General features: G+C 38.3%; 1 protein-coding gene across 1 annotated transcript in view; it reads right to left on the reverse strand.

Annotated features, from left to right (window-relative positions):
- Nucleotides 1–1,210: 1,210 nt before the first annotated feature.
- The window catches only part of scn4ab (sodium channel, voltage-gated, type IV, alpha, b), a 28,450-nt gene continuing 15,782 nt past the window's right edge, over nt 1,211–13,878 (reverse strand). The window contains exons 17-26 of the mRNA XM_048990313.1: nt 11,862–11,979; nt 11,456–11,610; nt 11,070–11,243; nt 9,071–9,193; nt 8,416–8,697; nt 8,147–8,200; nt 7,806–7,943; nt 6,711–6,815; nt 6,030–6,300; nt 1,211–4,563 (exon numbers count right to left, since the gene is read on the reverse strand). Of these exons, the coding sequence (XP_048846270.1) occupies nt 3,437–4,563; nt 6,030–6,300; nt 6,711–6,815; nt 7,806–7,943; nt 8,147–8,200; nt 8,416–8,697; nt 9,071–9,193; nt 11,070–11,243; nt 11,456–11,610; nt 11,862–11,979 (2,547 nt within the window). The 3' untranslated portion in view covers nt 1,211–3,436. The remainder of the gene's footprint in view (nt 4,564–6,029; nt 6,301–6,710; nt 6,816–7,805; nt 7,944–8,146; nt 8,201–8,415; nt 8,698–9,070; nt 9,194–11,069; nt 11,244–11,455; nt 11,611–11,861; nt 11,980–13,878) is intronic.

Raw genomic sequence — 13,878 nt, forward strand, 5'->3', positions numbered from 1 at the left:
TTTGGAACCATTTGTACTACTGATTGGCATTACTTAGGTAGAGGTCAAAGACTCAAGATACCTACCTAATGCATATCCGAGACTTATATGGTTCAGAAAAGATAAATTAAATCCATGCTTTAAATAAAGTTAGCATATCTCTTGCACACAACTTTGTTTTTTTCTTATAAAGCAGAATCTCTCTTTTTTACTATGAATAAACCAAAATCTATGCACTGGGATTAACGCTTGCATGTTGGGTGTACGTACCCCTGCCTTGGGCCCTGAGATAAAATACAGCCCCTACTCCACCCCTCATGACCTTGTGGATGAAAGATAGATGGATTAACATACTTTATTCCTCAACTATCCCGAGGCATCTATGAAGGTGTAAGGGGATCTTTTCGAACGTATTCCCTTCTCTTGAAGTTGCATAATAAATTAAGAAAAATGCACATTGATAGTTTTGAAGTTACTGCATAACAAGAATGTTCCAAAAGCATGACAAAATGTATTAATTTGTAAAGTTAAAAACATGTTACTGTCACATCTGGTGCAAAATTTATTTCACACGCTACCTGTCACAGGCATGAGAATCCACCATGTTTGAATCCACTTCAAGATCGGCTCAGTCTGTAATCACCCACATCCCTGTCAATCTGAGTAATGTTACTAATGCTAATTTTGGGCAGTTTGGGCTTTAGGGCAGATCCAGTGTTCTTCTTTTATTAACTACCATCTGTATGATTTCTCATTACGATATTACAATAGTATAAAATATAGTATAATATTACAATTAATATAAACTTAGGGCCGGCATGGTGGTGCAGTGGTTAGCACTGTGGCCTCACACCTCTGGGACCTGGGTTCGAGTCTCCGCCTGGGTCACATGTGTGTGGAGTTTGCATGTTCTCCCCATGTCATCGTGGGGTTTCCTCTGGGTACTTCTGTTTCCCCCCACAGTCCAAAAACATGCTGAGGCTAATTGGACTTGCTAAATTACTCGTAGAAGTGCATGTGTGAGTGAATGGTGTGTGAGTGTGCCCTGCGATGGGCTGGCCCCCCATCCTGGGTTGTTCCCTGCCTTGTGCCCATTGCTTCTGGGATAGGCTCTGGACCCCCTGCGACCCAGTAGGATAAGCGGTTTGGAAAATGCATGGATGGATGGATATAAAATTAAGTATATTATAACAATAGCTTTTATCAACATAAAACCCAAGGCATACATTGCTTCATATTGATTGATCAAGGATTTTATTTAACAATTCAGAGTAGTAAATGGTACATTAGATAAAAGACTATGAAATGTAATAATTTCTGAACAAAGATGTATAACACAAAGAAAATATATACAACCAACTTTGACCAGTCAACCAGTTTGATTGAAGCACAAAATTGCATTTCATTTCACTAGTTAGAGATATTATGCATTATGTACTGATGATGCATGCTTGTGTTTTTATTTTGAAAAGTTCTTACTTCATTCTTAGTAATCACAATTGCATTCACAGTAACATTGAAATATTTAATTCCTTAATATATTAATGTGCCAGATGATTCTTTACATTTCAGTTTTAGTACTGCAGTACTTGCGAGCTTCCTTCAGAATAACATAAATTGTATATTTTTCTCTGCTGAAGTGTAAAATTCAGTGTTACTTATTTATGCATGTGAGGGTGGTACCGTCACTTGGGTGCGGTGGGTTTAAAAAGACAAAATCTCAGGTCTCCACAAATGCATGGGCATTTATACCCATATCAATGTCATTCTGTGAGTTTTTTTTATAACAATTAACTAGAGGGGTCACAAGTAACTTTATAACTTTGAGTTACTACTCAAGAGCAAATCATGAACAAATATAGGAACTTCATGAATTACATGAATCATCATAATTGATTAATGATGAACAAACATGAGATTAGTATGTAACTAACACTAAATTTCTGGTTAATTAATACATTCAGTACTAAATTTGTGCCCCCTCAAGTAAAGTGTAACTGTTTTTTTGTCTTGAAAATGACACAATATAATTAAACTAGCAAACTAAATAAAGTAAATAAGTAGCCTGGTGTCAAAAATGTGCATAACTGTAGAAGAACCAGCAGCAGTATATTCTCATCTCATATAAAATTATATAGCTGCTAATTTGCTAATAATATTTGTTTGAATATATATATTTATATATATACATAAGCTATAAAGACATATTAAGCGAGATCTCACAGTACTAATTAATGTAATACAAAGACAACAGTTTCTGTTAAAGATTAATAATAACAATTTCAATTAAAAACTTTCTGCAGCACATTAGAAAGTGCAGATATAAGACATTGGTTAAGACATTCTTAGACAATTTTGGATTCATTGCAACTTTGGATTAATGCAAGATATTACAAAAAATGGAACATCACTTATCTGTTTTTAAAACAGCACTACAGTTTGCCTGGAACTAATCATATTTAAAATGAATATCACTGAGGTACTGGAAGTCATTAAACTTGGGGTTCTTAAATGATTTCAGAAAATTATCATTATTTTCTGAAATTTATATACTTAGGTACAAGTCATTGTTATTCTTCATAATACAAATGTATGAAAAAGTGCTAGTAAAAATACTCTGGAGCAAAGAAACAAAAAAAAAAAAAACGCAAAGACAAAATAATTACAATTATAACAACTATAATGAGTTTAGTTTGAACAATGAACAATAACAAAGTATCAACATCAGAGGTGGAAAGTTCAGGTTCAGAGAATATAAATCCAGACCAAGATTTTGTTTCAACCGACCAGTTAAGTACTCTGTGAATGTGACTCTTTATATTCAATTGGTTGATCAAAATAAAATCTTGATCTGGATCTGTACTTTCTAAACCAGACTTTTCCACCTCTGATCAGCATACATTCCTGGGCAAAAACTGGACCAAAACCCAAACTGCACAACATTAAGCTTTTTTTTTGCCCAGTATTGTACATTATTACTAATCTGGCACGGTTGTGATGTTAGATCAATAATCCAACTCTAACAGTGATACATAAAAATATAACGCATACATTCACAGTATATTATTGAAAATATATGCAAGGTCTGTTCTTTATATGTATGTACAGCTTTGACAAACATCTTGGGGAGATGCTTCATTTGGTGGCAAATTTGGCGCCTATGATTTTTAAAGCCTTTTCTTATCAAGATGATCTACTTATTCACCACCAAACAATATCCAACATTGTTCTCTCTGGGAAAACTGTATTTAAACATTTTTAAAAATTCCACATATTTTTTGAACTTGTGTTTCCACACCTACTCTCAATAACATTACCTTAGAATGTTAGCTGTGTTTCTGTGTCAGATCCTCACTGCTTACCACTCCAAGTCTCAGAGGAGCTAATGTTCTCTCCATGGATACCAACATCTCTTGGCCAAAGCAGACCACAGTTGCTCATTCCTCTGTTTCAATCGCTACACAACAGACTCCTTTAGGTTGTCCAGGGATGCGAACATCTCTTCAGGAGGGGAAGGGGCAGCGTGCAGGACCACATCACTGATGAATTCCACTCGATTTAAAAGGAAATTTTCTACCGGTCTCTCTTTTTTTTTATTCATCGCCCATTTTGGCTTTGAGGGGACACGCTTGCCAGATGGATTCGCCGCGTACTTACGATATGCTCTTTGGATGACTGTTGCAGCCACCTCCTCCCGTTTACGTTTCAAAGTAGTGGTAATGGGTTCATAGACCACCGGCGAGGGGTTGTTCATCTTGAACTTCTCCTCCATACTCTCCCTGAGGGCACCCATTGCATCAGATTCTCCCAACACTTCCGTAGTAAGAGCTAGCAAGACATCTAAGCAATGTATTTTATCCCCAGAAACAATTGGAATATCCATTGTAATCAACTTTATTTTATTAGGCTTTGCAATCCTCAGAGGGTCTTTCAATGTGTCACAAAAGTCTGGCAGCCGGCTATAGTCCAGAAACTGGGTAGCATCGGGGTCGAATTTCTCCCAGGTCTCATAAAACATCTCAAAGTCATCCTCGCATAGGGGCTCACTGCTTTCTTCTGTAGCCACATTAAAATTCTCTAGGATAATGGCGATGTACATATTTACCACAACAAGGAATGACATGATGAGGTAGCCGCAGAAGAACACGATGCCCACAGCCGGATTCCCGCAATTGCCTCTGACAGAAGAGCCTGGATTCTCTATGTCTGGGTCACAATCTGGGGGCCCACTATTCATAATAGGGAGTAGGAGTCCATCCCAGCCTGCTGAAGTGGTTATCTCAAAAAGGCAGATGATACTGTTGCCAAAGGTCTCAAAATTGAACATGTCGTTAATGCCTGCTTCTTTCTTCACATATCCAAAGTTTGACATGCCAAAGATTGAGAAAATGAACATGATCAGGAAGAGAAGGAGGCCTATATTGAATAGAGCGGGAAGTGACATCATCAGAGCGAACAGCAGTGTCCGGATGCCTTTAGCGCCGCGGATAAGACGCAAGACACGACCAATTCTTGCCAGTCTGATGACGCGGAATAGGGTAGGTGATACAAAGTACTTCTCTATAAGGTCGGCCAACAAAAGACCTGTACAAAAAATGTATATTTTTAGTCAGCATAACAAAAATTAATCTGATGACAGCACATTCAGTGGCATTTAACTTTTGAAGCTAAAAATCTAATTCTATATGAAATTGCTGCTATCCATATATATGTTGCCAAAACTATTGGGACACCTGCCTTTTCACACACATGAACTTTAATGACACCCCATTCTTAATACATAGGCTTTAATATGGAGTTGGCCCACCCTTTGCAGCTATAACAGCTTCAACACTTCTGGGGAGGCTGTCCACAAGGTTCAGGAGTGTGTTTATGGCAATTTTTGACCATTCTTCCAGAAGAGCATTTGTAAGGTCAGGCACTGATGTTGGATGAGAAGACCTGGTTCACAGTCTTCACTCTAATTCATCCCAAAGTTGTTCTATCAGGTTGAGGTCAGGGCCCTGTGCAGGCCAGTCAAGATCCTAACACCAAACTTGCTCATCCATGTCCCTATGGACCTTGCATTGTGGACTGAGGCACAGTCATGCAGAAACAGAAAAGGGCCTTCTCCAAACTGTTCCCACAAAGTTGGAAGCATGACATTGTCTAAAATGGCTTTGAATCCTGCAGCATTAAGAGTTCCTTTCACTGGAACTAAGGAGTCAAGCCCAACCGTTGAAAAACAACCCCACACCATAAACCCCCTTCCACCAAACTTTACACTTCGCATAATGTAGTCAGGCAAGTACTGGTCTCCTTGCAACCGCCAAACCCAGACTGGTCCATTGGATTGCTAGACAGGGAAGCGTGATTCTTCACTCCAGAGAACACATCCCCACTGCTCTAGAGTCCAGTGGTGGCATGTTTTACACCACTGCATCTGACACTTTGCATTGAACTCGGTGATGTAAGGCTTGGAAGCAGCTGCTTGGCCACGGAAACCCATTCCATGAATTAGAATTTAGGAACCACACCACAACACAACAACAAAATGTGTTCTCTAGTTAATGCATTTAACTCATACGTGACAAGGTGACATAGCAGGGGGTAGCTAATTCAGCACCCAGGGAGCAGTGCTTGGGGGCGGTACCTTGTTCTGGATAGTGGTGCCTTGCTGATCAGGGATTTGAACCTGCAATCTTTCAATTACAAGTGCAAGTGGCCTATCACTTCGTGGTGGACTTGCTGTTGTTCCCAATTGCTTCCACTTTGTTATAATACCACTAACAGCTGACTGTGGAATGTTTAGTAGTGAGGAAATTTCACAACTGGACTTACTGCACAGGTGGCATCCTATCACGTTAACATACTTGAATTCACTGAGCTTGAGAGAGCGATCCATTCTTTCCAAAATATTTGTAGAAGCAGTTTGCATGCCTAGGTGCTTGATTTTATACACCTGTGGCTATGGAAGTGATTGAAACACCTGAATTCAATGACTTGGAGGGGTGTCCCAATACTTTTGCAAATATAGTGTATATATTTGTATTAATTACGCATTTACTTACCCACTACTGAGAGAATGACCACGACAAAATCAAAGATGTTCCATCCAACTGAAAAGAAGTATTGTCTGAGGGCAAACATTTTGAGGACACACTCTGCCGTGAAGATAACAATGAAGAACAGATTAATGTAGAACAAAATCATTTCCTTTTCTATACTTTGGTCGTCTGTCTCCACCATCATAGTGATCATGTTGAGGCAGATCATGACCATGATGAAGATGTCGAAGAACTGCTTGGTGACGAAGTCAAACACAAGGCCTTGTATGGGATTCTTCAGGGTCCCGGACAAACAGAGGAGAAAGAGACACAGAAAAAGAAAAGAGTAGAAAAGAAAAGGAAAAAAACAAAAAAAAAACATTTATGTAAATAAAAAAATACTTTATATCCAAAAATCAATAACTTTATGGTATATGATTATGAAGAACAGGAAAAGTCCAAAATTAAAGCAAAAAAGCACATTATGCAAGTACAAGCAGTGCAATGGTTTCTACATGCCCAGGCCTTGATAATAAAAAATACTAATTTCACTCTTATTATTGCTACTATCATTATTATTATTATTATTTCCTTTTACATCACTTTCACAATAAGAGCTCACAGTATCAATCAATATTCATTTGGTTCTCAGCTGACGTGATTATCAAGAGACTCATGTCACAGCTGATAAATAGCGTTACACACCAGAGGTCTTGGGATTGGCTTTTGCGGTTTTTTGGATCCAAGTTTCTTCATGGCATTGTAGTATTTCTTCTGTTCCTCAGTCATGAAGAGGTCCTGTCCTCCAAAGTATAAATCCACAAACAATTATTCTTCAAGTGTATGGGAAATGGTATGTTCTAGGATGGCAGGTCCCTTAATAACAGCTACAGCAATTGTAAAGTTCAAGTAAATTGTTACCTTAATGTGTACTTCAGAGATTCTGTGTATCTTGTCATAATAATATTGGCACATCAAAATTGGCATTAATGTAATATTTGCATACAAATATTGCAATAACATCTTACAAATACTGTATATAAGAAGAAAATGGGAAAACCAGATTATGAGATGTTTATATACATAACAGCATTTCCAATATGAACCAACAGGGGGAGATGCAGGGTAACCACCCTGAGGGTTTGGCTCTACAGTATATACTTCCAGCATCAAACATTGAAAGAGAGATACAGTTGTACTGTTCTAAACAGGTGAAACGTCACATTAAATATTTTTCTCAAACGTACAATTAATGGAACAAATATAAATCTTGAACTAGCAAACATCATGTTATATGTTTGTTTTCTTAAATGTTATGCTACGAGCGCCCTCTTCTTCTGAAAGTTTGTAAGTTACCATCAGTCTGTTAGCATCTGTCCTGTTTAATACCTGTCCTACTGTCTTGAAGAGGGAATGATACCATATCTGTGCAATATGGGATATACACAATGAACCCATCGGGTCATGACAGAACTAACAGGGGTGCTTACGAAATTCACTCATCACAATAGCTAGATGACAGAGCATCAATGTGTAATATGGTTTCTTAGCTTTAACTTACAGTATAGATATACGATCAAAGCAAGGCTGTGGAGAATTGAAAACCTAAGGGGACAAGGCTAAGAAAAACAATAATCATCTACATTGCTTCGTTTTCCAGAAAACTCTTATGTGAAACTCTAATAAATGTCTTAGTTACATATTCTTTCTCAGTACACCCCGGACAGGACCCCAGTCCATCGTCGTGCTCTCCAAAATTCACCGACATAATTGCACATTAAGGGCAGTGATGATACTTATCTTTGACTTTTGCTGGTTGAAGTTGTCAATGATAACACCAATGAAGAGATTGAGAGTGAAGAAAGATCCAAAGATAATGAAGATTACAAAGTACAGGTACATGTAGATATTGGCCTCATACGCAGGCTGATCTTCCATCTGACAAGATCATAAGAAGGAACATTCAGTTTCAAATATTAAAGCAAACAATTATTTTTTTGTTTTCAGTAACAATTCTAATTATACTTGCTTATTTAATTATTTTAACTTTTGCATGTTTGCATTGCAATCCAAATAACTGATCAAAAGTCTACAGTTGTCATCCTTCTTGTGTACCGAATTTTGAACTGGAAAATCAGTACCTCACGTGAATCGACTGCGGCATACATGATCTCCATCCAGCCTTTAAATGTTGCCTAAATAGAAAATTTTTTTAATAACAGTACAGTTAGTAGTCAGTAACTGTCCAATACCCAATGACATGGAAAATTCTGCATTTGTGAATTTACAAAAAACAACCTTAATTTTCCTGGTCAAAAGATTATACTGAGTAAAGAGTATATATATATTATATGTCTATAATTTGAACAATCAGAGTACAATCTGCCTTTCTATTCACTATTAAACTCACCACTTGCAAAAGAGACAGGTAGCCCATGCCCACATTGTCAAAGTTGACCTTCAAGTTGACCCAACGGACATCATTGTGCTGTTCCATCAGAGCAAAGCATTCAGTTCTGTTGTTGACGACGTCCAGATCGAAGAGCTCCTCTGAGGTAACGTTGACACAATAGTAGAATTTCCCAGCAAACAGGTTAACCCCCATGATGCTGAAGATGAGCCAGAAGATGAGGCACACAAGCAGGACATTGAAGATGGAGGGTATGGCCCCCACCAGGGCATTTACCACCACCTTTCACACAAAATAGGATATGCACACAATCAGAAAGTACATCTCAAATGAACCCTTTATTGCCCAACACTCAATATCAGCAAATTATACTGTCCACAATAACTTTATATATGTTCTTACATTTTTTAAATCTTTTCCAGCTATGAGCCTAAAACAACGTTATGTGAGCAAAGTTCCACACAGATGTCCAAGTGCTAGACCAAACTGATCGCATATTCCAGCCACTCTGAAAACGCAGAAGATGGCTAAGTGAGTATACTGAATATCTGTTTTTTTTGGGTCATGTGGCATGTTGTCTGCCATTTTCACCATTTATCACGGACCTCCAACATCTCTCTGTGGATCTATCAAAGGTTGTGAAAGCATCACTTACCCTCATTCCTTCAAACCTAGAGAGAGCTCTCAGCGGTCTCAGTGCCCTCAGGGTTCTCAAAGACTTGATTGGTCCCAGTTCAGAATATCCCAGTAAATTGGCTGTTAAGCTGATCAAAGAAACCTGCAATAAGAGTCCAATTAAAAAAAATCTAAATATGTGCTGCTGTACTGTCCCTGTAAGAAAATTCAAAAACCAAAATATCAAAGCAAACAATTATATTGAATGCATGAAAATACCAACCATATTTGTTTATTAAATTATTTTAACTTTTAATATTTGCATTGCAATCAAAATAACTGATCAAAAGTATACAGTTACGATTCTTCTTGTGTACCTAATTTTGAACTGGAAAATCAGTACCTCACGTGAATCGACTGCAACACACATGACGTCCATCCAGCCTTTTAATTTTTTGATGTAATATTGCATAACACTGAACAATCTTTTTTAAAGATTGATTTGTGGGCACTGCTTTGTATCTTTTGACATGACTTGCAACGACATCACCAACTTACCTGACAGATTCTTTTGGTAGATCTTTTTGGTTTTATTTGGCGGCACTTTATTTTAGGCAAATTTTCAACTTTGTATTTTAGAAGTACTGCAGTATCTACTACAAAATTTTCAAATATCACAATTTGAATTTTTTCCAACATCGTTAAGCCCTACTAGGGAACTCTTAGGCTGGGTTACACCAACATGGTTTAACTTTTAAACTGGATTCAATCAAGAAATCAAGATTTATATACGAATCCTGTTCCACCAAACCCGAAACCCCGTTTCAATTTAGTTTACAGTTAATTATGGTTAAATCTAAACCTTTGGTAATCTCAGTTTAATTTCCAGTTAAACCTAGATTAAATTCAAACCTGTATACTAAAACCTAGTATACAGCTGGATTAGCAGTCATATTTAAACTACCCCTTGAGGAGGACTACATTACGTCTGTTTCAGTTTTATTGATAATATAGCTACATTTCTTTGCTGGATGGGACTGGAGGAAAGAGTCCCATGTAGGAAAATTTGAGTTAGCTTAAACCCAATTGAATTGTTTTTAAATCAGCAGTGAGTTTTCCTAGCTAGACAGATTTACAAGAGAGTGTGTCATACACTTCAATGGAAAGTCTGGACCAGCTATCATGCACGGAACCGAGAGGAACTCTGCTGTACCTCCAGTTCTCCAGCTTAGCGTTTTTATGCTACAAGGAGTTTTCAGATGGTTGACGGGGATCTTTTTGGCGTTCACAAGCCAACACACCGCCGGAACATTTTTCCGGAATCAGAACCTCTTTCTAGAACCAGATACTTCTGTCAGATTCACACCGCAGGAATTGAGCCCTATTGTAGTTCCTTGGAGGCAATTCCAGAACCTTTTGTAGTACCTACTCCAGATTTGGTACTTTCCCTTCGAACACAAACTACTGGAGTGGCGCTCACAGCCATAGCTTGCTGACTGACTGGCGATTCACAGCCATAGCTTGCTGACTGACTGGCGATTCACAGCCATAGCTTGCTGACTGACTGGCGATTCACCGCCATAGCTTGCTGACTGACTGGCGATTCACAGCCATAGCTTGCTGACTGGCTGACTGCAAGCAACTTGTACGTTTTTTTGCTTGCATCTCCAAATTTCTGCATCTGAAAATCTGATCAATAACCGTTGTCTAATATCACTGGTGCTGGCAATGAAACTTGCCAGCACAAGATAACTTGTTAAAAAGCATGATAATGTTGCATAGTCTTTTTTTTTATTCTGCGGAAAATGAAAGACCGATCTCGCTGACCAGATTTAATAAGAATCATGAACATGGCTGGGTCATGCAAGTAAAATAAGAATGACAGGCTGTGTCCTGGTTTGATTGCGACTGATCAAATACAGCATTGCTATGAGATGTATTTCTGGGTGAAAAGCGCTTCAGTTTACAGGTTTTGCATTCTCACAAGGGAAACAGCACAAGAGCTTTAATATTAGCTTTAAAGAAAGAGTGACACTCACATCCACAATGAGAAAGTCCAGCCAGCACCAGGCATTTGTAAAGTAAACCTTATACCCATATGCCACCCATTTTAGAAGCATTTCCACAATGAAAATATAGGTGAAGACTTGATCCGCATACTCCAGAATGATTTTTATAACTCTGCGCTGTTCAATGTATATGTCTTCAAAAGCCTGCCAAGATATGAGCAAGAAAATAATGAAAATGTTAACATGAAAAGATGTAAAAAATACTGCATTTATGCCATTTAATATAATTCTGCTCCCAAAAAACTTTCAATGACAAAATAACGTAATTTTTTTTATGTTAGTCAATGTCAAAGTTCTTGGGGAAAAAAAATCTACTTTTGTGTGAGTCTTAGGTAGGACGGATATGTAACACATACCAAAGCTCCACTGCTTAGCAGGATCATAAATATAATGAAAGTTTCAAAGTAGTTGTGCTCCACGATAGTGAGGCAAGTTGTCCTGATGTTCCACCAGATCTTTCCTTTGCCTTGTGTGATATCCACCATTAGAAATGGGAAGCGGCTGAAACAGGCTGAAGCATGACAAGGAAGCGTGAGAAGATGCAGCTTCACACTGGCATGCCAGCGGTTTCACATGTTCTTTGGCGACATTACGATTAATCGCACAGCTATACAAAAAACACCACTGTTGGCCTTCACAACAGGCCGGACGCAACATATATTATTACAGGCAGTAATTACATTATTGGTGGCTACAATGAGGTCAGTGCTAAGAACACCCGGTGCTGTGTTGGTAGAAAATGCCATTCGCTTTTCGCATTACCATCCGTGAAGCAAGGTTCTGGGTCGATCATATCTGGCTCCTCCTCCTCTTCCTCCTCCTCCTCAGGCACCTTCTCCTCTGTGACACATTGAACTGCATTATCTGCCACTTCCTCCACCTAAAGGCCGGGGGGAGGGACAGAAGGGCCACATCATTTGGTTCTTCTTCTTGAGCAGCTTTGTTCGGGAACATAGTAGGCTATTGTAATTTCCAGTCACTGTGTTGCCACCTTGTTCACTGAAGTCCACACATCTCTAATGCAAATCACGCAGTGATGCATGATATTTAGGCATCTATTTCTTGAATATGCTGTTTGATACATCATGCATTATTTGGCTGTATTAAAATATAACTGTGACTTTCAAGTTTGCTACTTTGCTATATAATACTCAATACTCAAAGTAAGAATACTTGTATGTATTTGCTTAGTAGATAAAGCATATTATAACAGACCTTCAATCCCGCCTCTGCTCTGTGTGTGTCTGTGCATGCATGATTAGGTTTATATTACAATACAAATTAGGTTTGTATTACTACAAATGTCCCACACAACATAATAAAATCCAGTTTTTTGATATTGTGGGGACAATTTTTCAGCTCCTTGCAGCAATCTGTGAATGCCATCGAAAAAGTAAAAATGCCAAAAGTCTCGTATTTTGTTTGGTTACTTATGGTTAAGGTTAGAGCTGGGTGGGGGTTAAGGTCCTCGTATTGGGATTGAGAGTCCCCAAAAAAATTTCATTAGAAACATGTGTATGTGCGTGTGCGTGTAGAGTTTGCATGTTTTCCCCATGTCACAAAGGTTTGCTTGCATGGTCAACTAGCCTCTCTAAATTGGCAATAACGGACCTCAGTCTGAGTGTGAATTTGCCCTGTCACGGACTGTCATCCCATTCAGTCTGCACCCCAGCCTACGTTGCCTTGCATGGGCTCCAGGTCCCCCTATGACCCGAAACAGATAAGTGTTTCGAGGACAGATGGAGATCATGTTTTACTCATCCATATATTTTACTGGAGAGGCAGACAAAAAGCCTAATTCAGTAGGGGTGCAAAAGTAAAATCGTCTGGGATATTAAACCAAATGCTGGTACTAAATATTGGTAAATAAGTTGGCAAAATTCCGTTTCACTTTATTTTCTTTTCAGGTTTTAAATGCAAGCTTTCAACAAAATGTACAAAAGGCTAGCAAAATTTTTCAGAAAAACAATGTTAAACAATATCCAATGTAAATACGGTCATGTGTTGCTTAATTAGAGGGATATGTTCTGAAAAATGCGTTGTTATGTGAGTTTGTCGTTGTATGAACATCACAGAGTGTACTCACACAAACCTAGATGGTATTGCCTATACTATACACCTAGGCTACAGTAAACCTTTTTAAAGTAGAACGAGTACACTATAAAATAACGATTAAAAGTATAGTGAATACATAAACCAGTGACAAAATTGTTTATTATTGTTATCAAGTATTACGTATTGCACATGATTACATGTGCTATACGTCTATATGTCTGGCTGCGCAGTAGGTTTGTTTACACCAACATCACCACAGATATGTGAATAATGCTTTGTCTTACAACATCATGACAGCTACATCACTAGGTGACACACATTTTTCAGCTGCATTATAATTGTATAGGAGGTAAGCAGCGCATGACCGTATTATGAAATATATCACAGATAGTATGAAATGCAATGTTACAGGCCTTTGACATGTTTGGGGTTTCTTAGGCCAGAGGTGAAACGGAACTACCTGACATTCAGTCTCTCACGATAAATAACAAAATCCTCGAAGACACATATTAATGGCTGCATATAATTTATGCTCAGACAGCATTCATTAAAGAGTTAAGGGGGAACCAGAGACCACAGATTATTTTACTATTTTGTTTACATTGATTTTTCGCAGTATAGAGTGACAGCAGAGCCAAGTCGGCAATGCTATCTAGTTTCCAACAGTCTATGAACAGTCATATGATGTCTTCCTGGTTGAAGATTGCCTCAGCAGATGTCACCT

Source organism: Brienomyrus brachyistius, chromosome 22, assembly GCF_023856365.1.
Source record: "Brienomyrus brachyistius isolate T26 chromosome 22, BBRACH_0.4, whole genome shotgun sequence".
Lineage (NCBI taxonomy): Eukaryota > Metazoa > Chordata > Actinopteri > Osteoglossiformes > Mormyridae > Brienomyrus > Brienomyrus brachyistius.